General features: G+C 51.2%; 1 protein-coding gene across 3 annotated transcripts in view; it reads right to left on the minus strand.

Moving 5' to 3' along the window:
• Positions 1-20,347: 20,347 nt before the first annotated feature.
• The window catches only part of TSC22D1 (TSC22 domain family member 1), a 131,805-nt gene continuing 128,153 nt past the window's right edge, over positions 20,348-23,999 (minus strand). For 2 of the 3 annotated variants that reach the window (XM_041731189.1, XM_041731196.1), the window contains 2 exons: positions 22,915-22,966; positions 20,348-21,742 (listed from right to left, as the gene is read on the minus strand). In XM_041731189.1, coding sequence (XP_041587123.1) covers positions 21,485-21,742; positions 22,915-22,966 — 310 coding nt within the window. In that variant the 3' untranslated portion in view covers positions 20,348-21,484. Of the gene's footprint in view, positions 21,743-22,914; positions 22,967-23,426; positions 23,858-23,999 lie in introns of those variants that run through there. The other variant, XM_041731195.1, reaches the window with a different exon arrangement.

The following is a 23,999-nucleotide window of genomic DNA, read 5'->3' on the forward strand; positions in this document are numbered from 1 at the left end:
GTGCCCATGGTATGGAAGGCACAGTTCTGGCCCCCGGGAAACAAAGATGAATAGAGAACACTGTGTCGGGCCGGGCCCGGCAGGAACCAGGTGGCATGCTCTAATTGGGTAATACGAGGAGAGTTTAATAAAGGAGCTCTTTATCTGGTGGGCAGGGCACAGGGAGACCTGAAGAGATAGGAACCCAGGGCTGGGGCCTGCAGAGCAAGGCCGCAAGGGGTGAGGGAAGGGAGGTGTTCCCAGAACCCAAAGCCGTGCGGAGAGGATCTTCTCGCAGGAGGTGTTGCCCTCAGTCCAGGGGGGCAGCCAGTTCACGGTACCTCTGCAGGAAAGGAGCCAGAGGGATAAACACCTGAGCCTCGCTCTCCTCTCTGTCCCTCACCTCCTGTCAACAAGCCCCCCGTTGGCCCATCAGGCCCAGGGTGCCCTGTCGCCGGCCCCGTGGGAAAGCAGGGTGAAGGCGCTGGAGAATGAACACGGAGTTTGGAAAGAAGGTGACCCGGGACACCTGTGGGGCTCAGGGGCTGAGCCTCTGCCTGGGGCTCAGGGTGTGACCCTGGGGTCCTGGGTTCGAGTCCCGCAGGGAGCCTGCTTCTCCCTCTGCCTGGGTCTCTGCCCCTCTCTGTGTGTCTCTCACGAATAAATACAATCTTTTTGAAAAAGGAAAGAAAGTAGATGTGTACAAACACAATTCCTGCCTCCAGGAATTTAAATCCCATACTCATATGGGGTGGGCAGGTGTAGCATCCACACCACCGTAGGCACCCCATGCTGGCGGGAAGGTATTAGCGAGGACTTCTGGAAGCACCTGGGAAGAAGCACTTGCCTCTTCAGGTAGAGTGAATATTCAGCTTGGGGGAAAATGAAGGCAGGCCAGAGACTTTTTTTGGGGGGGGGAAATAGTTTATGTTTAGGGTTACCTTATACTCAGGCATATACTGCATGCATGATCATTTCTCTTTTAAAGTTCATTGGAGCTGAGCTTCCGTCCTGGCTCGACGTGCAGAGGAAACTGCATGCGCAAAAGTGTGGAGGTGAGAGAGCGCGGGGCCTACAGAGAGGCTCGGTCTGTGGCCTGATGCGGACGCAGGGGGCAGAAATTGGATAAGGCTCCCTCGGTGGGCTTGGGTCAGGTGCCGGCTGTGTGAGCGATCAAGAAGCGGTTAAAAAATGCACAAACGTGTGCATTTTTTCCAAAGGATCTTATTTATTTATTTATTTTTATTTATTTATTTGAGAGAGAGAGGGAGAGAGAAGAGTGAGCGGGGGGGGGAGGGACAAGGGGAGAGGGATAAGCAGACTCCTCGCTCGGCAGGGACCCAGCTACAGGGACTTGATCCCAGGACCCCGGAATCATGACTTGAGCCGAGGACAGGACAGCAGACCCTCAACCGACGGAGCCCCCCAGGCGCCCACAGGCGTGCATTTCAGAAAGCTCACGCTGGGAGCCCTGTAGGAGACAGGCAGATGAGCCCACCCGGAGGAAGGGGGCTGCTGCAGAGCTGGGGGGGCCTGGTGGGCATCAGAACTCAGCTGGGGACTTGGGGGAAGGCGAGCTGTGCTGGGATCCAGGAGGGATTGGGGGAAGTGAAAGCATCTGGGGTTAGTGCCAAGGTTCCAGTTCGGGCCAGGAGACAGGTGGTAGCATCAATGGGATCTTACTTCCCACGTCCCACAGCTTTGAGGGCCTTCCTCTCGGTCACCGATTCCCGAGTTCTTCTGGGTTTATCCATCATATAAGATATGGGGCCCAGAGCAGGACGTCTTCCTCCAGCTGTGGTTGGGCCAGTGGAGGAAAGGACCATGACGCGCTTTGAGGAATGCAGCCCCTGCCTCTGGAGGATCTTCTTCGGACTCACTTCCCTGCGATGACCCCTCAAAATACATCCTTATCTAAAACCCCGAAGTCATTTTTCACGTAGGCTACAGATCACTTCCATAACGGGGTGGCGAATATTTTTAAAAGTGGATAATTCTTTTAACCCATCGGAAATGCAAGCCTATACCGTTAGGGTTGGCATGTCTTCCCTACGTCTGAAAGCTCTACGACTCCAATTCTTTTCGTCTACTTGAGTCCAACAAGGAAGTAGGGAATGAAGATTCTGGAATGGATACTAGGGGAAATGCATGAGGGGGACATGTTCCTACTGTTTTCAAGCAGCTTAGAATCCGGGGATACGCGTAATGACGTGGAGATGTAATGATTAAAGACGTCTGGAACAATCTCTATCTGCAAAACGCTGGCATGGAGTGCTCACTGTGCTTTTTAAGGTTCTGAAAATATTTACCAGGAGGTTCACCGCAGCATTTTCCTAGGACAGCAAGTCTGGATGTTCTCACCGTGTCAACTTCTGGTTACCTGCTACCTGCTACCTGCCTACCTTGCAGATGATTCAGATCAGTCACTGGCACTTCATCTCTGTGACCTTTGTCCCAGACTATGTCCCTTGAGAATATGGGTTGAACCCTCCTCTGCTTTCCCTTTTCTGGGGTTGATCTTTTGTTTCTTTCCCCAAATCTCACTCACTTCTACAGATACGTATCTATAGGTACCGAGGGTGGTGACAGAAAGCAGGCTTCCTGACATGCCCTTTGCAGGTGTCGTGCAAATTCTCTTAAACTCACTCTCCCCCGCCCCCCACTTCAGGAAACTGCCACCTCCCTCTGTCCTTATCATCTGAGGGTGTGGTCCCCAGCAAGTCCTGCTGGAACCTCTGCACCGTCAACCTCTCTCCAGTTCTCTGGGGCGGCTGTTTATTCAATCCCGAGGGCCAGGCCGTGGGCAGTGCAGTGTGTCTCCCACACCGTACGGTGCCCCTTTTCTGGGGACCTGTGGGGGAGCCTGACACAGAGATCCCAGGACGAGGCAAGCTGTCCGAGTTCCCGCAGATCCGTTTGTCCTACCCTTTTCTGATGCCTACTGTGTGCCAAGCCCTCGGGGAGGGACAGAGCCGCGGCCGTGGAGTTGGGTGACGGGGGATGGCAGGCCAGTTGATCCCAAATGACAGATGGAGAGAGCGAGAGCATGGCAGGCCCCAGGAAGGGAAGAGTGTGGCTTCCCGTGCCGCCAAGCGCGAGCTGGAGGGAAGGGAAGAGGCTGGCAGGTGAAGGCACGTGGCTTTTATCCAAGGGCCAGAGGAAACCACCGAAACATTTTAACCAGAAGCCATGGTTGTCTGATAGCCTAGGAGCGCCGACCTGAACTTGCGGCCCGCCGCTAGCAAGCAGAGGGCCACCGTGTGCAGCCTGGAGATTAATTTATCCTTCCCTCATCGTATAATCCCTGAGTCCCCATGTCTTCATCTCATTTTTTTAAATATTTTATTTATTTATTCATGAGAGACAGAGGCTGCAGGATCCCCTGACCCAAGCACCCCCCCACTGCCTGCTGCCTGCCTGCTGACGAGCCTCCCCGCCTGCTGCCTGCTGCCAGCCTGTCCCCTGCCCTCCACCTGCACTTAGGCTCCTCAAGAGGGTCTGTCATTTTGTTCCCAAGTGCACCAAGGAGCCAAGGCCAGCCTAACCCTTGGCTGCCTTTAGAGCTGGACCTTCGGGGCCCACGAGAGCTGGGTGATGCTTCCGATCTGACCCGACTCCTGAACTCAGGCTCAGAGACAGCGGGTGGCTCCCCGGGTCACACCGCTGGTTAACAGCCAGCTTTGGGGTCACCGACGGTCCCCAGACACCTCAAACACGTTCTGCAGCATCAATTTGCTCATTTGGAAACATAAGGAGCAAATGTTTAATTTGGTCTGCTCACGAAACTAAGTTGTCTGGTACAGCGAGAAAGGCTGGGGAGCGTTTGGTTTTTCGGAGATTTGAAGCCACGGCCCCGTGATCTGTTCTCGCCACCAGCCTGCCCCAGATACTCAGGAAACATCCTCGCCCGCTCTGGTCACAGCTGTCCTCCACCTGCCCCCCCTCCCTCCCAACTGTGTCATCTGTTCATTAGGCCTCACCGCCCCCTACTTAAGGCCTGGGGGGGTCCCGGGTAGTCACCATAAAGCGCTCACACACGTGGGGCCCCTCTGTCCCAGACACTGTCTGGAGCACCGTGCTCCAGTGGGTCATCCCACTCATCCTCACACCGGGCAGAGGAGCCAGCGGAGGCCGCGCCAGGATAAGCGACTCGCCCAAGGTCGCTGGTGGCGGCACTCAGGGTCCCCTCGCTGCTGGACCACCGCGGGTCCCCTTGGCCAGGACGGGGCGGGCTGTGAAGCCTGGGTCACCTCACCCGAGCTCCAAATCCCAGCAAACAACGGGCGCTGGGGGGGCCCCACCAGGCTGCCCCAGATCCACTCAAAACCCAGCCGGCCCTGCCCCCCAAACAGGCAGTGAGCCTGGTGCAGCCCCTGGGGGGGTCCTGCCCGCCCTGGTTTCCTCCCCCGCCCCCCGCCCCCTGCCCGGCTATCCCTAGACCAGGCCTGCTCCCTCCTCCCGGGGTCACGGTCACTGCTCTGGCTGCAGTTTCCTAGGGGTCCCTGGGCCCCCGCAGGCCCTCTCCCCAGCATCCCCGGGGTCAGCACGGGAGTTCCACAGGCAGGTGGGAGCACCTTGCCCCTGACCTCAGCCCTCGGGGGCCCCGAGCGGGACCACGATGCTCTCTGTGGCCACATCGCTGGCCTCCGCTGGGGCGCGCAGCCTGGCCTCGGCCACAACCCCTGGTGCCCGGGCCAGACCATCTGCCTGCACACACCTCTACCCTCACACCGCTCCTGCTCCCTTGGAGGGGCCCCGTCCCCGGCCCTCGGGGACCGGAGCTGGTCATCTCCTCCCCTTGCTCCAAGCCTGCCCCTTAAACTTCAGCTCGGCCCGCCCTTGTCCCAGGTGCAGTGACTTGCTTTCCCATCCCCACCCCGGGGTGCAGCAGGGGTTGGTAGGTCACCAGAGCTCTGCAGCCAGGAGTCACTTCCAGAAGGTCTCTGCAGACACAGGTGCATGGGTGCAGTGAGCAAGCAAGGGCACGAAGCTCCGCGGGAGGCCCGGCACACACCAGTCCCCTGGCGCAGGTGCCCGGCCTGGCCCCCTGCGGGCCCCTGACAACCTGGGCCACCTCCACCCTGTCACCACCTGCCACTGCCCCCCACCACGGCCAGTGAGGACCCCCCCAACCAGCCCAGGATGCGAGTCCCTCCCCTTAGCCACCCCCAGCCCCCACCCCAGGGCCTCCCTTCACCAAACCGGGAAGGATACTTGGGATCTGCCAATGGGGGGGGTGTACAGAGCACCCCCACCCCCGGCCCCTGCAGTCCTAGAGGGAGCCACCCAACGTTTGCTCCCTCTGACGTGAGCACTCAGTAAATATTTGTGCAGCACCAAGGCCTGTACTATAAATATTCGCCACAACTGACATGCAGCCTATCTCCTCCGCAAGAAAACCCGTGCGAAGGCAAAGCAAAGCGTTGGGATTTTCAGACATTTGAAGCTAGCAGGTTTCGGACGGCTGGTTTTAGGGAGATGAGCGTGTCACCACTGCTACATGGGCGTCCCGGGCCCCAGTGGCAGCCTAGGTCACCCCCAACGCTGCTGCTTGCCGCTCCCAAGTGGCAGAGGCTGGCGTGGCCCCTGTCCCACCATCAGGCTGGCTGCTGCCAAGGGGGGAGGAGGGGGAGGCCAGGGGGAGGGGGCAGGGGGATGGAGCCCCCAGGGGACCATCATGATGCTGGCTCCCCCCAGAGACTCTGGCTTCCCAGCATAGAGACCAGCAAACGCTTCTAACCTTTCACTTGGTGGCACTTTCCTTTTCTTTCCTTTCCTTTTTTTTTTTTTTTTTTTTAATTGTCCTCATTGAATTCACACTCTTGAGAGAGACTTGAACTTTAATTTCGTGGAGACATGGGGGGTTTTTTGTTTTGTTTTTTTTGAAACACATGCGGTGGTCCTTGTGGCAGACACAGAAGTAACCAGAGGTTTCCTTGAAAGTGAACGTGTCTGGCTAAGCTACGTACTGCACGCTCCCTGCAAGGATTTTTAGAAAGCCTGGAAGAGCTGGTGCAGAAGACCAGGTGCGCCCCCAGGCCCCCAGTGACCGCAGGGACACCTGCTGTAAGCACGTCCAGCGGCCTGTGGGGGTCTAGCTCTAGCGGGGGGGGGGGCCAACTCTAGCCCCCCAGGCACCGTCCCATACTCTCTGAGATCAGAGAGGGTGACAAACCATGAGAGACTCCTAACTCTGGGAAGTGAACAAGGGGGGGTGGAAGGGGAGGTGGGGGGTTGGGGTGACTGGGTGATGGGCAACGAGGGGGGCACTTGATGGGATGAGCACTGGGTGTTATGCTATATGTTGGCAAATTGAACTCCAATAAAAAAAATTTTAAAAATTAAAAAAAAGAGAGAGATCCTGGCCGCATTCGCATTTGGTTTTGCTCTCTCTGCAGCACGTCACGGACGACCCCCTCCGCCTTGTTTGGTTTTCAAAACGTTGCTACTGTGGAAAGACATCACCGGGAACCTTGGACGCGTCCTTCCCGGAACGCACAGAGTTCTTAAGGAAAACTTGGAGCCACGGGGCTGAGACCAAAGCCGAGGCCGCGTTTGGGGCTTGGGGCACATCCCGCCGGGCCCGCAGCAACGTCAGGACGTGGGCAGAGGAGCCTTGTCACACCACCTGCAACCTGCGCGCTGTGACTCGACCCGTAGCCCGAAAACCAGCAAACTCCTAAACCACCCAAACCCTCCATCGGACCCCTGGAGCCTCAAAGGCATTTACGACCCCCCCCCCCCCCCCCCGCCCCGGGTCTCCTGTGAGCTCTCGTCCTGCACACCTGCATCCTGCACACCTGCCCTCCGGCAGCCTCCCCACCTGTGAGAGCATCAGGTCGGGGAGTCTCCTGGAGACCAACCATTTCCGCCTGTGACCAAAAGGCCCAGATTATTCCAAAGCACCGTGACTTCCCTGACAGCTCGGGGCGGTGGTATCTGGCTCCAGGCTGCCTCCCAGACTCAGGTGTGCGCCGCCGGGGCCCTACCGTGACTTTGGCTCTGGCAGCAGGTGCACTGGTTGCAGGGAAGTGGGGGGCAGCAGCTGGGGACCAGGGAGGGAGTTCGGTGGCTGCAGAGACTGGCACAGGGAAGACGGGCCGTCTCGTTTGCCCTCTTGTCATCACTAAGTGCTTTCTCTGGGAAGCCATGCAGGCAACGAGCACCCCCCGTAGTGGTGACTTTAGTATGGAGTGGAAATCATAGGTATTTTCAGGTCTATTACGGATATTGCAGATATTTCAAAATGTCATGAAGGTCATCACCACTTTAAAATCACAGGAATTAGGGACTCCCGGGGGGCTCAGTGGTTGAGCATCTGTCTTCGGCTCAGGGCGTGATCCCGGGGTCCTGGGATCGAACCCCGCTTCAGGCTCCTTGCTTGGAGCCTGCTTCTCCCTCTGCCTGGGTCTCTGCCTCCCTCTGTGTCTCTCATGAATAAATAAAACCTTTAAAGATAAAAATAAAATAAAATCACAGGAATAAATGAGAACTGCTATTAGAAAAAAAAAAAAGAACTGCTATTAGATTTTATTACTTGACATGTGAATAAAGGCTATTTATTACTATAATACTAATTTATTTTTTTAAATATTCTGAGAACTGTATTTTAATATAAATGTTTTTGTGATCCTGTATATTTAGTTTTAGCATTTATACCTTGTTCTAAAACAATGAAAAGAATTAATCTATTCCCTGACAAAAACTGGAAAAAAAAAAAAAAACCCACCAAAACTTTGTTCTGAGAAGGATACCCCATCCCCCTAAAGGAACCAAAGTAGAAAAAAGGATTAAGAATCCGGGAGGAGGGGCACCTGGGTGGCTCAGTGGTTGAGCGTCAGCCCTGGACTCAGGGCGTGATCCTGGGGTCCTGGGATCGAGTCCCATATCAGGCTCCCTGCTTCTCCCTCTGCCTGTGTCTCTGCCTCTCTGTGTGTCTCTCATGAATAAATAAAATCTTAAAAAAAAGAAAGAAAGAAAGAAAGAAAGAAAGAAAGAAAGAAAGAAAGAAAGAAAGAAAGAAAGAATCCGGGAAGAGGAAGCTAAGGTCTGAGTCCTGTGACCCACAGGTAACTAAACCTTCTGTAATCCCAGAATTACAAAACATTCCTCTAGGGGTGAAGGACAGAGATCCTTTTCCGCTCACTCATGCACTCAACAGACATTTATTTAGCATCTATGAAGCAAGGCACACTGGAAACATGACACCAAGGCAGCCCTGGAAAGAGAACTGCTGAGCCGTGCAGGTGAGAGGACTGGCAGGCAGGTCAGGGGACTGGCAGACAGGTGAGAGGACTGGCAGGCAGGTCAGGGGACTTATAGGTAGGTAAGGGGACTTACAGGCAGGTTAGGGGAGTTGCAGGTAAGGAGACTGGCAGGCAGATGAGGGGACTGGCAGGCAGCTCAGGGGACTTACAGGTAGGTAAGGAGACCAGCGGCCGTGCCCTGGGGCAAGGGAGAGGCACAGGCCAGCTCTCCGCCTGGGTCCCCAGCCGCTGGCCCCGAGAAATCCCCGCCGGGGTGCCTTACCCCTCGGTCACCCCACCTATTCAAGACAGACCTCGTGGAGGTCTCTACCGTCCTAGGCCCGCGGGGTGATGGGCCCCCCGCACGCCCAGTTACCTGACCCGGGAGGATCCCACACTCCCGCACCCCTGCCTGACCAATCTCTATTTCCAGGTGTTTCTTAGGCTCGTCTCTCACACCGGATCCATTTCAAGAGCTCCAGAAGGGATCTCTCTGCAGCCCGCTGCCGCCGAGGCCGTTGCCGTGGGTCGTGTTGCCCGGTGGTCTCGGCCTCGCTGACCAGTTGACTAGGCCCCGGAGCGTGTTCACCCAGACGGACCCACTCTGAGCCTATGGGAGGCCGGCTCTAGTTACCTCCTTAGTCCCGTAGAACTTGGGGAATTCAAAGTATGCAACGTAATTATTTCTTCTGAAATTCAAAGTAGGGAACCCTAACTCCCATTGGGGGGGGGGCGATGGGAATAAAACCAGAATCCCAATCTGCTGACAAGGAAACAGAGAAAAGACACGTATAAATTAGGGATCCTCTACTTTGCAAGCCCCAGCAAGCCCAACTGAAATCAGCTGCAGAGCAAAGGACAGTGTCTGGGGGCAGACAGGGCTTCGGATCCGGATGAATGACGTCACAAAGACCCCAGCTTTTTATTTATTATTTATTTATTTATTTATTTATTTATTTATTTATTTATAATTGGTGTTCAATTTGCCAACGTATAGCATAACACCCAGTGCTCATCCCATCAAGTGCCCCCCTCAGTGCCTGTCACCCAGTCACCCCCACCCCCCGCCCACCTCCCCTTCCACCACCCTTAGTTCGTTTCCCAGAGTTAGGAGTCTCTCATGTGCTGTCTCCCTCACTGATATTTCCCACTCATTTTTCTCCTTTCCCCTTTATTCCCTTTCACTATTTTTTATATTCCCCAAATGAATGAGACCATATAATGTTTGTCCTTCTCTGATTGACTTCCTTCACTCAGCATAATACCCTCCAGGTCCATCCACGTCGAAGCAAATGGTGGGTATTTGTCCTTTCTAATGGCTGAGGAATATTCCATTGTATACATAGACCACAGCTTCTTTATCCATCATCTGTCGATGGACACCGAGGCTCCTTCCACAGTTTGGCTGTTGTGGACATTGCTGCTAGAAACATCGGGGTGCAGGTGTCCCGGTGTTTCATTGCATCTGTATCTTTGGGGTCAATCCCCAGCAGTGCAATTGCTGGGTCAGGGCAGCTCTATTTTTAACTCTTTGAGGACCCTCCACTGATCATAGCAGCAAGAGAAAAAACAAGAACCATATGATCCTGTCAATAGATGCAGAGACTCCAGCTTTCTTTAGTGGATACACCGTCAGCTCCTGGGGGAGCCCCAAGCTCTCCGCTCAAGGCCGTGACCTTTCAAGAGTTTCATTTTCAAGTGGCTGATCCCAGCAGGGAAGGGGGAGAGGCTGGGCCAAGTGTCTGAGCCCTTTGTGGGCTAAGGGTCACGCCGAGGACGGGTCGGGTCACGGTGGCCAGGGGAGGGGCAGGTGTCCAGCAGGACCACTTCTGTGCCCACGGCAGGGTCTCCCGAGGAGAAGGAGGGAGAACAAACGCTGGACAGCTGACCACACACGGGGTGACACCCCCCCCCCGGCAGGCGTGGAAGGGGACACGGTGGGTCCCCTCGGCAGCGGTGTCCCTCCCGCCCTAGCGGCCGCTTCCCAGGCAGCATGACGTCTTCCTTCCCTCCGTTTTGCTCTCATGTCCACTGTTTTTGAAGATGGCCTTTGGCATTGTGAGGATTCTTCGCTGGACTGTCTGTGCCACCGGCCTGGGCCCCTCGAGAGCAGAAGTGAAGCGGGTCACGGTCGTAGCCAAGGACCGGGGGCTCCGGGGGCTCCCAGGGCAACGACGGCCCTCATCGGTGCAGCATCCTCTGCAGGAGCCCTTCGTGCTCCCGCGCTGGCTTTCCCGGGCCCTGGCCGCGACCCCGGAGGGCTGGCTGTCTGCGCCCGAGATCCGTCTGCCGCCTGCTGGGCACGACGCCGGGGAGCTAGCTGCCCTGCCTTCGCGCGCACGGTCCCTTCTGGGTCCCCGGACTCCACCTGCACCTGCACCTGCCCTTGGCGTGTCCTCGCGGGTGCAGAAACCCCCCGGGCCTTGCCAGCCCAGCAGTTTGATGGACAGGGAGGGGTTTCGGGCAGGGTGTGGTCTAGTGTTGTCTTCTGGAGGGGATGGGCCTGCCCCGTGCAGCCCTCTTTCAGACAGACATGCTCAGGGAGGGTCAGAACCCCACACGTGCTCCCCTGGCCAGGGCTGCTTGGCTTTGGAAGTGGCCCAAACGGTGGCCGAGAGCATGGACCTTGGTATCAGACACACCTGATTTGCATCACTCTCATCAGGTCTCTTTATACACCTGAGTTGGCACGTTCCTTATCCGATCTCCCCCCCCCCCCCGCCCCGTAACACAGGTTGCTAACTTCACCACCGGGGAGAAGGGTAACCGAGCCCTACCTCCTCCAACAATCAGTGACTCACGGAAATAAGAAATGTGCTCCATTCTCCTTTTCCCAGAAGGAGACTTTCGGTCTTCGTGCTGTGGCCCAGTTCAACTATTTCACACCTGGGAAGGAAAAAGCATGACTGCTCATTTTCTGTCTTTCTTTTTTTTTTTTTTTTTAAAGATTTTATTTATCCATTCATGAGAGACACAGAGAGGCAGAGACTGACTGCTTTTTTTTTTTTTTTTTTTTTTTTTTTGCCAAATTATATGTTTTAATAGTCATTTCCAGTGACTATTCTAAAAAGTTTGGTACTATTCTTTTTTTTTTTTTATTGGAGTTCAGTTTGCTCATTTTCAACAGCAAGGACTCAGAAGCGAAATAAAACCCAAGAGACAACAGAGCCTGTTCTAGTTGTCTTCTTCTTTAAGGACCTGAGCATCTTACAGACAGGGCTAAAATGAATGAAACCACAGAATGTTAGGAATCGGGTGTTACAGTCTGGCTTCGGGACGCAGCTTCCAATGGCTACCTGAGCTGGGTATGTAACGGAATGAGTGAGGTGTGCCAGCAGCCGACAGGGTGGGGCCATCCCAGGTGTGGTCGTCTGGGAGCCCAGGCTGGACTCCCCCACCCCGAACAGCAGCTCCCACTTAGCAGCAGCCAATTGTTACCACACAGGAGACAGGCTCAAGGTTGCCAGGACTTGGAATGATACCCACGTCCCAGCAAGGAGGTCACTGATTGACTTTCTTTCTTTGTTTTTCAAATGTTGTGTAAAAGCCTATATGAGAGCCAGCTCCGGTCATTGGACTTGCTTGCTACAGCCCAAGGGTCACCAGAGTGTGACCCCTGATCCAGCTGACTCCTTGCCAGCAGATGAGTTACACCTCAGAGTCCAGCAGGCCAATTCTCGCTGCAAAGAAGCATTTCTCAAAACTCTTAGGAAGATAATTTATTCTTATCCACATGGGAAGGCAATTGCTTTCAACAACTAGATCAAAAATTAGTTTTGCTCATGTGTTGTCACTTTACAGGCCCTTCAACCTCAAGAGTCACCTCTTCCTAGGGACACCTGGGTAGCTCAGTGGTTGAGCCTCTGCCTTTAGCCCAGGGCGTGATCCTGGAGTCCCGGGATGGAGTCCAACATCAGGCTCCCCATGGGGCGCCTGCTCCTCCCTTTGCCTGTGTCTCTGCCTCTCTCTGTCTCTCATGAATAAATAAATAAAATCTTTTAAAAAATTCACCTCTTGTTGGAATCCCTCTGTGATACAGTCTCATCTAACTCTAATTCCTGCTTGGTTCTTGCATGCCCATTGTTGTTGGTTGGTTGGTTTGATTTCAGTTTTTATTGTATTTTGTTGCACCTGTGTTTTTTTTAAAAATTTTAGTTCCAATATAATTAACATACAGCATTATGTTAGCTTCAGGTGTGCAATATAGTGACTCAGCAGTTCTAGACATTACTCAGTGCTCATCATGATACTCTTGTATCCCCTTTACCGTGTACTCTTAATCCCCTTTAGCTAGTTCACCCATTCCCCTCTGGTAGTCATCAGTTCTCTATATTTAAGAGTCTGGATTTTTATCTCTTTTTTTCTTTGTTTTGTTTCTTATTCAACATATGACTGAAGTCATATAGTATTTGTCTTTTCCTGACTTATTTCACTTATAATCTCTAGATCCATCCATGTTGCAAATGGCAAGATCTCACTCTTTTTTGTGGCTGAGTAATATTCTGTTATTTATATATATATATATATTGATCTTTTCATGTGTCTGGTGGCCATCTGGATGTCTTCTTTGGAGAAATGTCTGTTATATCTTCTGCTCATATATATATATACATACACACCACATCTTCTTTTTCCATTTATCAGTTGATGGACAGTTGGGCCACTTCCATGTCTCGGCTGCTATAAATAATGCTGCTATAAACACAGGGGTGCATATATCTTTTTGAATTAGAGGTTTTGTACTCTTTCAGTAAATACCCAATAGTGGAAATATCCAGTAGTAGTGAAATCACTGGATCATATGGTAATTCTATTCTTAATTTTTTGAGGAAACTCCACACTGTTTTCTACAATGGCTGCACTAGTTTGCTCTCCCACCAACAGCACACGAGGGCTCCTTTTTCTCCACATCCTTGCCAACACCTGTTGTTTCTTGTGTTTTTGATTTAAGCCATTGTGGCAGGTGTGAGGTGATCCCTCATTGTGGTTTTGATCTGCATTTCCTTGATGATGAGTGATGTTGAGCATCTTTTCATGTGTCTGGTGGCCATCTGGATGTCTTCTTTGGAGAAGTGTCTGTTATGTCTTCTGCTCATCTTTAATAGGATTATTTGGTTTGGGGGTGTTGAGTCATGTAAATTCTTTATATATTTTGGATATTAACCCTTTACAGAGATGTCTTCCCCCATTCAGTAGGTTGTTTCCTTTGCTGTGCAGAAGCTTTTTATTTTGGTGTAGTCCCAATAGTTTATTTTCACTCTCCTATTTCCCTTGCGTCAGGAGACATATCTAGAAAGATGTTGCTATGGACGATGTCAGAGAAATTATTGCCTGAGCTCTCTTCTAGGATTTTTATGGTTTCAGGTCTCACATTTAGGTCTTTAATCCATTTTGAGTTTATTTTTGTGTGTGGTGTAAGAAAGTGGCCCAGTTTCATTCTTTTGCATGTAGCCATCCAGTTTCCCAACACCTTCGCTGAAGAGACTTTCTCTCATTGCATATTCTAGCCTCCTTTCTTGACGATTAATTGACCATATAATTGGGGGGTTATTTCTGGGCTCTCTATTCTGTTCCATTCATCTATGTGTCCATTTCTGTGTCAGTATCATACGGTTTCGCTTACTACAGCTTTGAAGAAGATCTCAAAATCTAGGATCGTGATACCTCCAGTCTGGTTCAATTGCTTTGGCTATTAAGGGTCTTTTGTGATTCCATACAAATTTTAGGATTATTTGTTCTTAGTTCTATTGCCCATCACTTTGTAATACTGCATCAGGCTGTCCATGCATCAATGCCCAGCTAAGGTAATGAACTGAAAACATATGTCTGAAGCATAATAGAAATGTATTTATTGCCCTCTTGTAACGATCCTGAGTAGTTCCTGGTTAGAGAGGGGGAGGAGGGGGCCGGAGAAGGACTTTGCTCCACTCAGTCGCTCGAGGACCCAGGCTCCTAAAGCTGTCCCATCGCCAACCAGTTGGCCGAAGGGGAAAAAGCATGGGGGATTGCCCATGGGAAGTTTTTATGAATCAGGCCTAGAAATGACAAACCAGCATTTCCATCCACGTCCTCAAGTCTGGCCAGAATTTCATCAAATGGGCTCACCCAGCTCCAAGGGAATCTGGGAAAAGCAGTCTGTGTGTCCAGGAAGAGGAAGAGATTTTTTTTTTCTTTTTTGTAAACACCTACCCGTCTCTGCCAAGGATCCTCCCTTTGGATTTAAATATGTGTATCATCATCTTGCCCTCACAGTACACATTCACCTTCCAGGGCGCAGCAGCCCCAGATCCCATCCAGCTCAAACTCCAACATCTCTGGGTAAGACATAGGTCTGGATGTGGCCCCAGGCAAATTTATGTTTCTCTTTACAGACAATGCACAATGGGGGAGCCAGGGCATAAGACCTGCCATAAACCTCCCGTTGGAAGCATACCCAGTCCTCAGCAGTTATGAAACCCTACTGCTTAGGCATTGAGAAGACCCCTTTGCCCTGGCAGTGAGGGAAGTTCCCTAACTAGACCCTGTTTCTGCCCTCTGCAGGGGGGGGGGGGGGGGGGGGCGGGAATCCCTGGCTCATCGTTCTCCAACATTCCAGTCCCCTTCCTCTGGGAGGTTTTCTCATCTGCTATCCTCCGTAGCCACCTGTGAAGTGGGCGTTGGGGAGAATGCTCTCCTTGGGAGCTCTACAGCTTAGACATCTGCATCACCCACTTCCAGCTCCTGCGAGTTCCAGGGCCTGAAAGTTATTTGAACGTTTTATCAATTTTTATTGTAGTTGTTGGTGAAGTCTGGGCTGGCGTATGTCTTCCTTGGCAATAGAAGTCCCTCAAAAACTTAGTAGGTTTCTGCCCTATTTATATCCAATCCATTGTGTCGGCAGCAAGACCTAAAATATCTGTTCTGGACAAGATCGTGTCGTTTTAGTGCTTTGTCTCGCCTACTTCCATCAGCTGACAGCGCATCTGAGACCAAAGGTGTAGATGGGGAGCGATACCATCTTGGCTGAAGGCGTGAAGGACCTTGTGTAACTGAAAAGTCTTAAGGGGATCTAGAAGCTTTTCTGATGCTGCATACCCCACATTTCTGCACCTTTTATCCCCTCTCCTTTCTGCTTACAAACTCAGCTAATTCTGTCCTGAGCTCACCTCCTTTGAGCCCAACAGAGGGAAGAGCCACAAGCCAACTGTCGGCCCCCTAGAGCTAGGAGCTCACTGGACACTTGGGGGGCCTTCTAAGTTATCATCAGCAACAGTTTTGTGAAAAGGTTTTGCCACTTCAGAATATATGCCTCAACCTCTTAAACCTCCAATAGTGTCATCATCAGCCACCACCCAACCATCATCGATGCTGTGTATCTTAGGTTTTTTGACAGCTCCCTCCCACTTGGACATACTTACTTCACCTTCTTTAGGGTCAGCCACCGAAGTGAGCAGATTCTAAATTACCCAATGGCTGGGACAGAGCTGCTTGTAGAACTCTGCTGGCAGAGGATCTGTCATGCCCAGGGTGCCAGGTCTTCTTCATTGGGTCAGCAGAAGAGGAAGGAGCACAGAGGATCGCTGGCGGTGGTTTTCTGAAAGCCAAGTGTCAAGCTGTTGAGTACTTTCAGCTTTCTATCCATTGACTACAACTGGGTCCCCTGGTCACATCTAACTCACTCCAAAAGGGTGGGAGATGTAATTCAGCTGTGTGTCCAAGTAGAAGAGGACATGGGAGCTGGAGCGACCAACTTGTCCCCATTTGCCTGGGACTTTCCTGGTGTGAGTCCAGAAGGCCCACTTCCAGGGAACACCCCGAGGGCCCAGGCCAACCAGTCCAGCTGATCACTCTGCCGCCTCCCTCACATCCCTCCCCTTAAGAAGAGAAACCAAGTGTCCTGTTTGCATGCCCCCCCACCCCCATCTGCAGGGACTACCAACTACACGAGGGCAAAACTCAATGCACTGGAGACCACAGGGAAGATGGTTTCCATTGGAATCTAGGTCATCCCTGGAAATTTGGAGCATGTGTGGTGTGACCTTGTAGCACACACATCTGCAAAACGCTGTCTTTGTCCCTAGATGAGTCAGTTCTAAGATGTAGTTATGATGGAGGGAGTGGTACTACCGCGAGCACATGCCACGGATTTAACAAAAGTTCTTAGAGATAGGTTTGCCAAGGAATACAGAAGCAATTGTTCAATAATGATGTGCAATAATGATATTTGCATAAGGCAAATTTCGCCAGAAAACAAAGTACCTTGTTTATTTTAAGAGGAGCTGGTGGGCTGTCCTGGAAGGCAAGGACTGTGGCTCATCCACCCTCCTAAGGAGCTGGTGGGCTGTCCTGGAAGGCAAGGACTGTGGCTCATCCACCCTCCTATCTCTGGCACGTGGAAGGTCTCCAGAGAAGGTTCGCTGAAGAAACGCACCCATAGTTACCAGCCATCCTCTGCTCAGTTTCTCTAATCAGAAAGAGGAAAAAAAAAAAAAAAAAGAAAGAGGAGGGGTTTTTTGTTTGTTTTGTGCTGAAGGATGAGCTGCTACTTGGGGCAGGAGTCTGGCTCTTGAGACAGACCCAGAAAAGGAGTAGAAACTCCGGGCCTGCGGGCCGCATCAGTAGAGTGGGGGTGCTTTCGTCGGGGCTGCCCTGTCTGAAAATCAGAGCCTGGATTTCTGGAGCTTGAAAAATTGGAAGACCCGGCAACACGACATCTGAGTCCCCGCAGAGGGACAACTGGACAGAGCTAAGGAGCAGCGTCCCCATTAGATGCAGTACGCACTCTCCAACTGCCACTGTCCTGATCACTTCCCACTGTCCTACCCTCACTGCAGCAAGAAACTTGTCGTAGCCTATAGACATCTGAGTCTATAACACCTGGATTGGGGCACCTGGGTGGCCCCATGGTCTGCCTTCAGCTCAGGTCGTAGGCCAGGAGTCCTGAGATCGAGTCCCACACTGGGCTCCCTGCAGGGAGCCTGCTTCTCCCCCTACCTGTGTCTCTGCCCTCCACCCCACCTCTGTCTCTCATGAATAAATAAAATCTTAAAAAAAAAAAAAAAAACAGATTAAAGCATAGATCTACATTGTAATATTATATTAACTTTGCACATTTTAAAATGGCCACTGAACCTTCCATAGCTATTAATTAAAGCCTGGTTACTAATCCTGGTGATTTTTTAGCCTGACTGGCATTCCATAGCACTGTTTTGCCCATAAGAAAATTAATAATTATATATATGTGTATATATGTGTGTGTGTGTATATGTCTCCCACCTGTAATTGTGTATTTACTTCCATCAATATATTCAAACAAGCACAATTCTCAACCAATCCCTCTCTAACTCAGAAATGAAAGAGCTGCCTTTAGGTATTATTTCTGAGATGAAGAAAAAAATGGTACATTTCTGTCCATGTTCTAAATGGCATTTTTTTAAAAAAACTTAATTTTTAAGTCATCTCTATGCCCAGCGAGGGGCTCAAACCCACAACCCCAAGATCAAAAGTCACACGCTCCACTGATTGAGCCAGCCAGGCGCCCCCTAAATGACATTTTTAACGTATTTTTGTCATAAAAGTCACCAGTACTATCAAAAGCTGGGTCAAAAGCTATTAGAAAATAAAACTGCCACGGTTTTCTTCCTACAAAAAAGTACAAAATATATAAACAAAAGAACAAGCGACTCAGAAATAATAGGAAGGCCAGCATTCCTCAAACACTTGCTCGGATCCCATCTCTGTGCTTACTGCTTTGCAGCATTCTCCTTACAAAAATCCTGTGGAGAGAACACGTCCCATTTTGAGCGTTAAGGAAACAAAGAAAAGCAAGTAAAATACCCTGTCTGAGGTCACTGAGTTGGCAACCAGCGGAGCTACCATTAAAACCAAATTAAGGTTAGTTTAAGAAGTTAAATGAACAAACAAAAATGGTGCTTTCCCCCCTCCCAGAAGTTAGAATAATACAGGAGAGTCCTCTTAAAAAGCAGAGGACTGGAGCATCTCAGGGCAGAACAGAATGTGACCTGACCCAGCTCCTTATCTGACAGGTGCAAGAGCTGGTCTGGGGGGTGCGCTCCCTCTCTTGCCCCCACTTCTCCGCGTGGAGCCAATCCCGACTAAGGGGAGTTGACACCTTCTCCTGGGCCTCCGTTACACCATCACTGCTGCAGGATGGACCTGAGGTTGATGACTAAAGGCAGTTCCGTTGTCCGACTCCTGGGAGCTTCTGCTGCTTCTGGTACGTACAGCAAGGCCAGGGTCGTGTCTGTTGAAATTAATTTTCATTTTCTGATTTCAGTTCCAATGAACTTTTTATACGTGTCTTGTGTAAATTTAAAAATTGATTCTGCTGGGGCATCTTCATCACAGAATGACAAATCTGTTTTGAAAGTATGCAAAAAATAGCACAGAACTACTGAGTTATACACATTGTTAATTTGAAACAGAAAGCAGACAGTCATTAAAGTCATGTAAAATTCCTTCTGTGTCTACTTTATTGGAATAACGGTGTCTCCTGCTGCAAATAATGATGTCACAAACACCCAGTGCTGGTTCAGCATTCCATCCCTCTGAAAAATCTTTCCTGCTCCACAGAACCTAAGTGTGATATAATCGATTAAATAATAACCCGCAGGTCATCAAAGGCCAGTAAGCAAGTAATAAAATGCCTTTTTAAATTAAACATCCCGAAATGTCAATCATGTAAAAAACATGTTTAGCAATTGCTAAAATAAACATGAATGGGAAAACATCTTTTAAAGATTTCATTACAGTATATAGTATTCAGCTCCCAAAGTGTCATGGGAGTCTCATATTTTTAATCAAAAGTCCAAAATTCCATTAAATGACGGAGAAGGAAGTTCTCCATTACTTTAATGATGCATGGACATGAAGCCTCCCAAATTTCCCCGTTAACGGCAGCTGGTGTTGAGGATCCTCATTAAACACAAACGATGGCGTGGCCAGAGATTTCGATTATGTTTTTTTTTTTTTAAAGGAAATGTAATTATGATGTACATACCCCATTTATTTAAACCAAAGTTAGATGGCCTTCAAAGTAAAATGACAAAGGCTTTTTTAAGTCCTCGCCAAATCCCCCAAACCGTCTTCACGGCAACTGCCACCAGCCTGTGCCAGTGCGTGGTTTACTGCAAGGAGAGCTGTGGGGTCTGTATCGGGGGTCTGTATCACGCCCGCACTTGTCCACTTCTCGGGGCGGGGGGCACTGACCTTCCATTCCCTCACCCACTGATCTCCCTCCAGCTCTACAGCAGAAAAGTGAAGGATTCAGCAAAGTTAAGTCCTTGTCCTGCCGGGATTTAAATAAGCCTGAGGGCTTGCAAATGCCCCAACTCCCACGGGGTGGAGGGGGCGCTGCTGAGGTCCTAGGGCAGATGAGAGCTGATGAACCGCGCCCCCTGCTCACCCGCTCCACGTGGCCCCCAGGACGTGTCAGGCTCACATCTCAGATGCCAATTCGCCGGAGGATCCCATTGTGCTTTTGATTTCCACCTATTTTAGTCTTAAGGAATCCACTGGGAAGGACGGAAAGACTGAGCACCTTGCTCACCTGGTCCCACCTCAAAGCCCGTAGAGGGAACCCCACGGAATCATCTTGTCTTTTGCCTGGACACTTCCAGTAGCTGGACACTCAATCCACGCTAGGAAAGACATCCCAATCCAGGGTGACAAGAGCTCCTAGAGTGAAAATCAGCTTAACTGCCATCTTTTGATTCTAGAGCTGCTTATTAGGATTAGAGAGAGCAAGTCTCATTTCCCACTTAGTTGATAAACATTAGAAAATTAGGGCTTCCCTAGACTCCTAGAACTTTAAAGCCATAGAACCGAGAGATTCCTCTCTGTGTCCCCCATATGGGCCCTGAGAGGTGAAGCCACTTGTCCAGGTGATACTGGTCTGAATAAATATGCTCTCATCTCCTTCACGGTCTCCCCTTCCCTTCCTGGCTTGAAATCATGCAACGTCTATTTCCTTTTACTTCTATAGCTCAAACCACTAGCGCCCCTACTTTGTCCAACCTTTGCACTCCCCTCTGAGATTTTGCTAGTCAAACTGTTTTAACTTTACCTGGAAGTGGCTGTGAAGTGACTGCAGTGACGTTAATACTCTAACATGAAAACACTTGTTTATCAACATTTTATATGCTTTATTGAAAGTTGACAAGTGCAACAGTTAAATACAGTGACACCTTACAACTGTGTAGAGAACATGCACAGAAACGTATGCATAGAACTACTATACAGGTAATATGCAGAAACCCCTACTTCGAAATTCATTTCATTAGCTAGAACGGGTCATTTTTCAAAGTATTCAATCAGCTCAATCAAAAGACTTCAGCGAACAGTAATTTACTTCGAGATATTCAGCAACTAGAAGATTTTGTATTACACAAAGTGACCGATGGTGGCAAATTCTTAAAATTTCTTTAGGTGTGGGTTTTCTTCGTGTCGTTTTTTTTTTTTTTTTTTTACGTAGATCTCTATAGAAAAGACAAACCACACCTCTTCAGACAGCCAATGAAACATCTAAATTTCAATCTGTACAACCTATAATAGTAGTTACAGTCCTCTATTGTACAAAATAGTTACACTACATACACAAATATACAATAAGCAAAACAACCTTCATGGTAAGAGAGCCTAGGTCCCAGCTACCTGTCACCGTTTTAGTCGCTCTAAGAGTTTTGTGTCGTCCGCTGTTTCAGAAAGAGGCACAGTACTATTGTTTTATGGATTTTTGGTGACAGTCGTCAATGTGTACGATGAACTATGTTTCCCCTCATCTTAGGTGAGACTACGCGTCAGTCTTTACTTTGACCTCCTTTTAAGTTCCTCATGGGGGAGAAGAGGAGAAAGTCCAGTGGAGCCCCACTGCTTCAAACCCCATGGAGTACACTACGTGCAAGCAGGAGAGAACTCTCGGGAGCGGGGAGGGGGAGCAGGGGAGGGGTGGAAAGGCACACAGCTCCTCAGCATGAATGAAACCACTTCTTTATATTATCTGCCAAGCTGCATGAGGTCCCAGTATCTCCAGGCTAATTCTCTGATTAACCTTTAATTCACCCAACTAAGAAATGTCTTCAAGCCGAAAGCGTATGAGTGTTTAATACTGGAAAAAAGAGACAATGGCATAGGTCAGTCTCACTTCTCTTTCGCAGCAAGCAATGAAATGGGTGACTGTGGAGGCGGATCCGCCCTAGCACATCTTCTCCGGGTCTGTTCAGTTCAGACAGCAGCAGCCAGTTCTTCGCGGGCAGAGGAGGCTACGCGGTTGGTCCTGAGCCCTGGGACGCTGGCTGGGCCGGGGGCTGCGTGGTCCCCTGTGGCTGTGTGGTGGCAGGCGGGGAGCCAGTCTGCAGCTGGGCCTGAAACTGGGCGAGCTGCTCGGGGCTGGCCAGTGTCTTCAGCAGATTGTTTTCCTGCTCCAGCTGGGAATTTTTCTCTATTAGTTCTTTGATTTGCTCTTTGAGGACCTCCACTTCCTCTCTAACCGCATACATCAAATGGCTTTTCACCAGATCCTGAAAGGCAGAGGTGGTGGGGGGGGGAGCGGGGAGAGGAGGAAAGAAAGGGGTTTTAGCTTATTATTTCCCAGATTCCGTATCTCTAAAGCATCATTTTGCCCGATTCTCCAAAAACTATGACCGTATCATCCCGCCTTTAGCGGATCCAAGCGGCCCTTGGAGCAATCTGGGGAGTACGACCACGACCGACCACGACCGACCACGACCGTACGAAATACCTGGGTCCAACGCACGAGGGGATCGGGCTTTGTAAAAGCCTGCGCGTCCTCTGCGGCCCTGGGCCGGGCAGGCGGACCCCCGGGCGCCCACTCCCCAGGCTCCAGGCCCGGGCCCGGCAGGCGGCGGGAGCCCGGGACGTCCAGGCCCGCCCTCGCCCGCCCCCTCCACCCCCACCGCCTCCCTCGGCACCGGCTGCAGCCAGTTCCTACAGAGCATGTTGCCGCATTTTCCTCCCTCCACCCCCGCCCCCCCTTCGTGATTAAGCTGACATCACAGAAACCTGGGCCGACGTCGCAGCCAATGGGAGCGCGAGCTATTTATAGCTCCGAATTAAAGGTTCGGAGTTTGCCTAGCAACAGTGGGCAGAGAATCCCGTGAGAAGAGCCACAGGCGCTGCTCCAATAACAAAGAACAGCCAAGGCGGAAATAAAAAAATAGGAGAAATCCAGGCACAAGGCTGAGAAAGACCAAACTTTTTCTCCGGTTCTTCCTCGTCGGGCGGTCGCCTCCGTCCCCGGGGATCCGCTTGGGCGAGGTCTAGCGAGCCCTGGGGGCGCCCACTCTGCACCCCCCCCCAGCCCCCGTTCCCGAGTGGCCCTTCGGATTCCTGGTAAAGCCACATCGCTAGGGACGTGCCCGCGACCCGAGGGCGCGCAGGGCAGAGGGGCCCTAACGGGATTCCCGAGCACAACCGAGGCCCCGCTGCAGAAGGCCCGGCGTGGCGTGCAAGCGCCGCGGACAGGGCGCCTCGAGGGCCCTGCGGGCCCGGCCTCCCTCCGCAGCCGCCTCGGCCTGGGGCCTCCTGCGGCCTCCCGGGGCCTCCTGCAGCCCGGGCGGAGCGGTGCCGGCAGCTCCCGGTCACCAGCACCGAGAATGCACGCGCTCCATCCCCATCTCGCTCTCTCTACTGTGCCCACATTTCGTGCAAATGATTTTCAATCCGTACATACCATAGCTTGCTCGATTTTGTTGTCAATAGCTACCACACTTGCACCAGAGGAGCTGGAAAAGAGGGGAGGGGGGGGAGGGAAATCGATAAGTGGAATTTTTATAACATCCAAGACCAAAAAAAAAAAAAAAAAAAGACTTCCCAGTTCTGGGAGGTTACTAGCATCGGTTTTTGCACATTCCACAACGCTAGGTAGGATCTCAACCTCCGGCAAACACCAGCCACTCTCTTACTAACGAATATATCCAGGCATTTCTCTATTTCAGCGAGCCACAAAAGGCTAAATTACATAATGTGGTTTGGAAAAAAAAAAAACACACACACACACAAACGCCTGCTCTCTGGCCAGACCTGCGAAAATAAGGCTATTCTAAGCATTTCGAAAAGCAACATCCGTGTCACCGTCGTCGTCCCTCGGCAATGGACAAAGGAATTCGCCTGGCTATCTTTCACCTGCGTTAGCAGAAGTATCTCACGAGTAAATGTAAAGAAACTCTCCCAGCCGACATTTACCTATTGTCAAGTCTCACAGAGGCGTTTTCAGTCCCCAGCAAGGATGACAAGAAAGAAATTGAAAAATGTCTCAGTTGGTAAACTCCTAGATCCATCGCCACTGGTCTACACCATTGGGATTTCATGCAATTGCAGCCAAAAACACCCTCGCGGAAGAAAAAAAGAATTTAAAAAAAAAAAAAAAGGGGGAATACCAAGCAGCCTTGTTTGAGCTAGATTTAAAAAAATAATAATAAAAATTTTTAAAAATCTTCTAAGCTTTCCTGCAGCCCAGGGAGAAACTGAGAGCAGTTTCCCTAGTTTCAAGAAACCCGGCTTCTGGGGCTTGGCGATCCGGGAAGATGCTGCTGCTCCCCGCGGCTGCGCGGAGAAGCCTCGCAGGCGGCGGGCGGGCGAGCGGGCGGCACTCGGGCTACGGCCGGGCTCGGGCTCGGCGCCGCATATAAGGAGGAGAGGGCCGCGCCGATTGGCCAGCGCCCGCAGGGCCCGCCCCTCGCCCCGCCCCCCCGCGGAGGCCCCGCCCCCGCCCCAGCCCGCTCTCCGGGTGGGCTGACCCAGGCCGCGGGGAGGGGA

Source organism: Vulpes lagopus, chromosome 16 (genome assembly GCF_018345385.1).
Source record: "Vulpes lagopus strain Blue_001 chromosome 16, ASM1834538v1, whole genome shotgun sequence".
In the NCBI taxonomy this organism is placed as follows: domain Eukaryota; kingdom Metazoa; phylum Chordata; class Mammalia; order Carnivora; family Canidae; genus Vulpes; species Vulpes lagopus.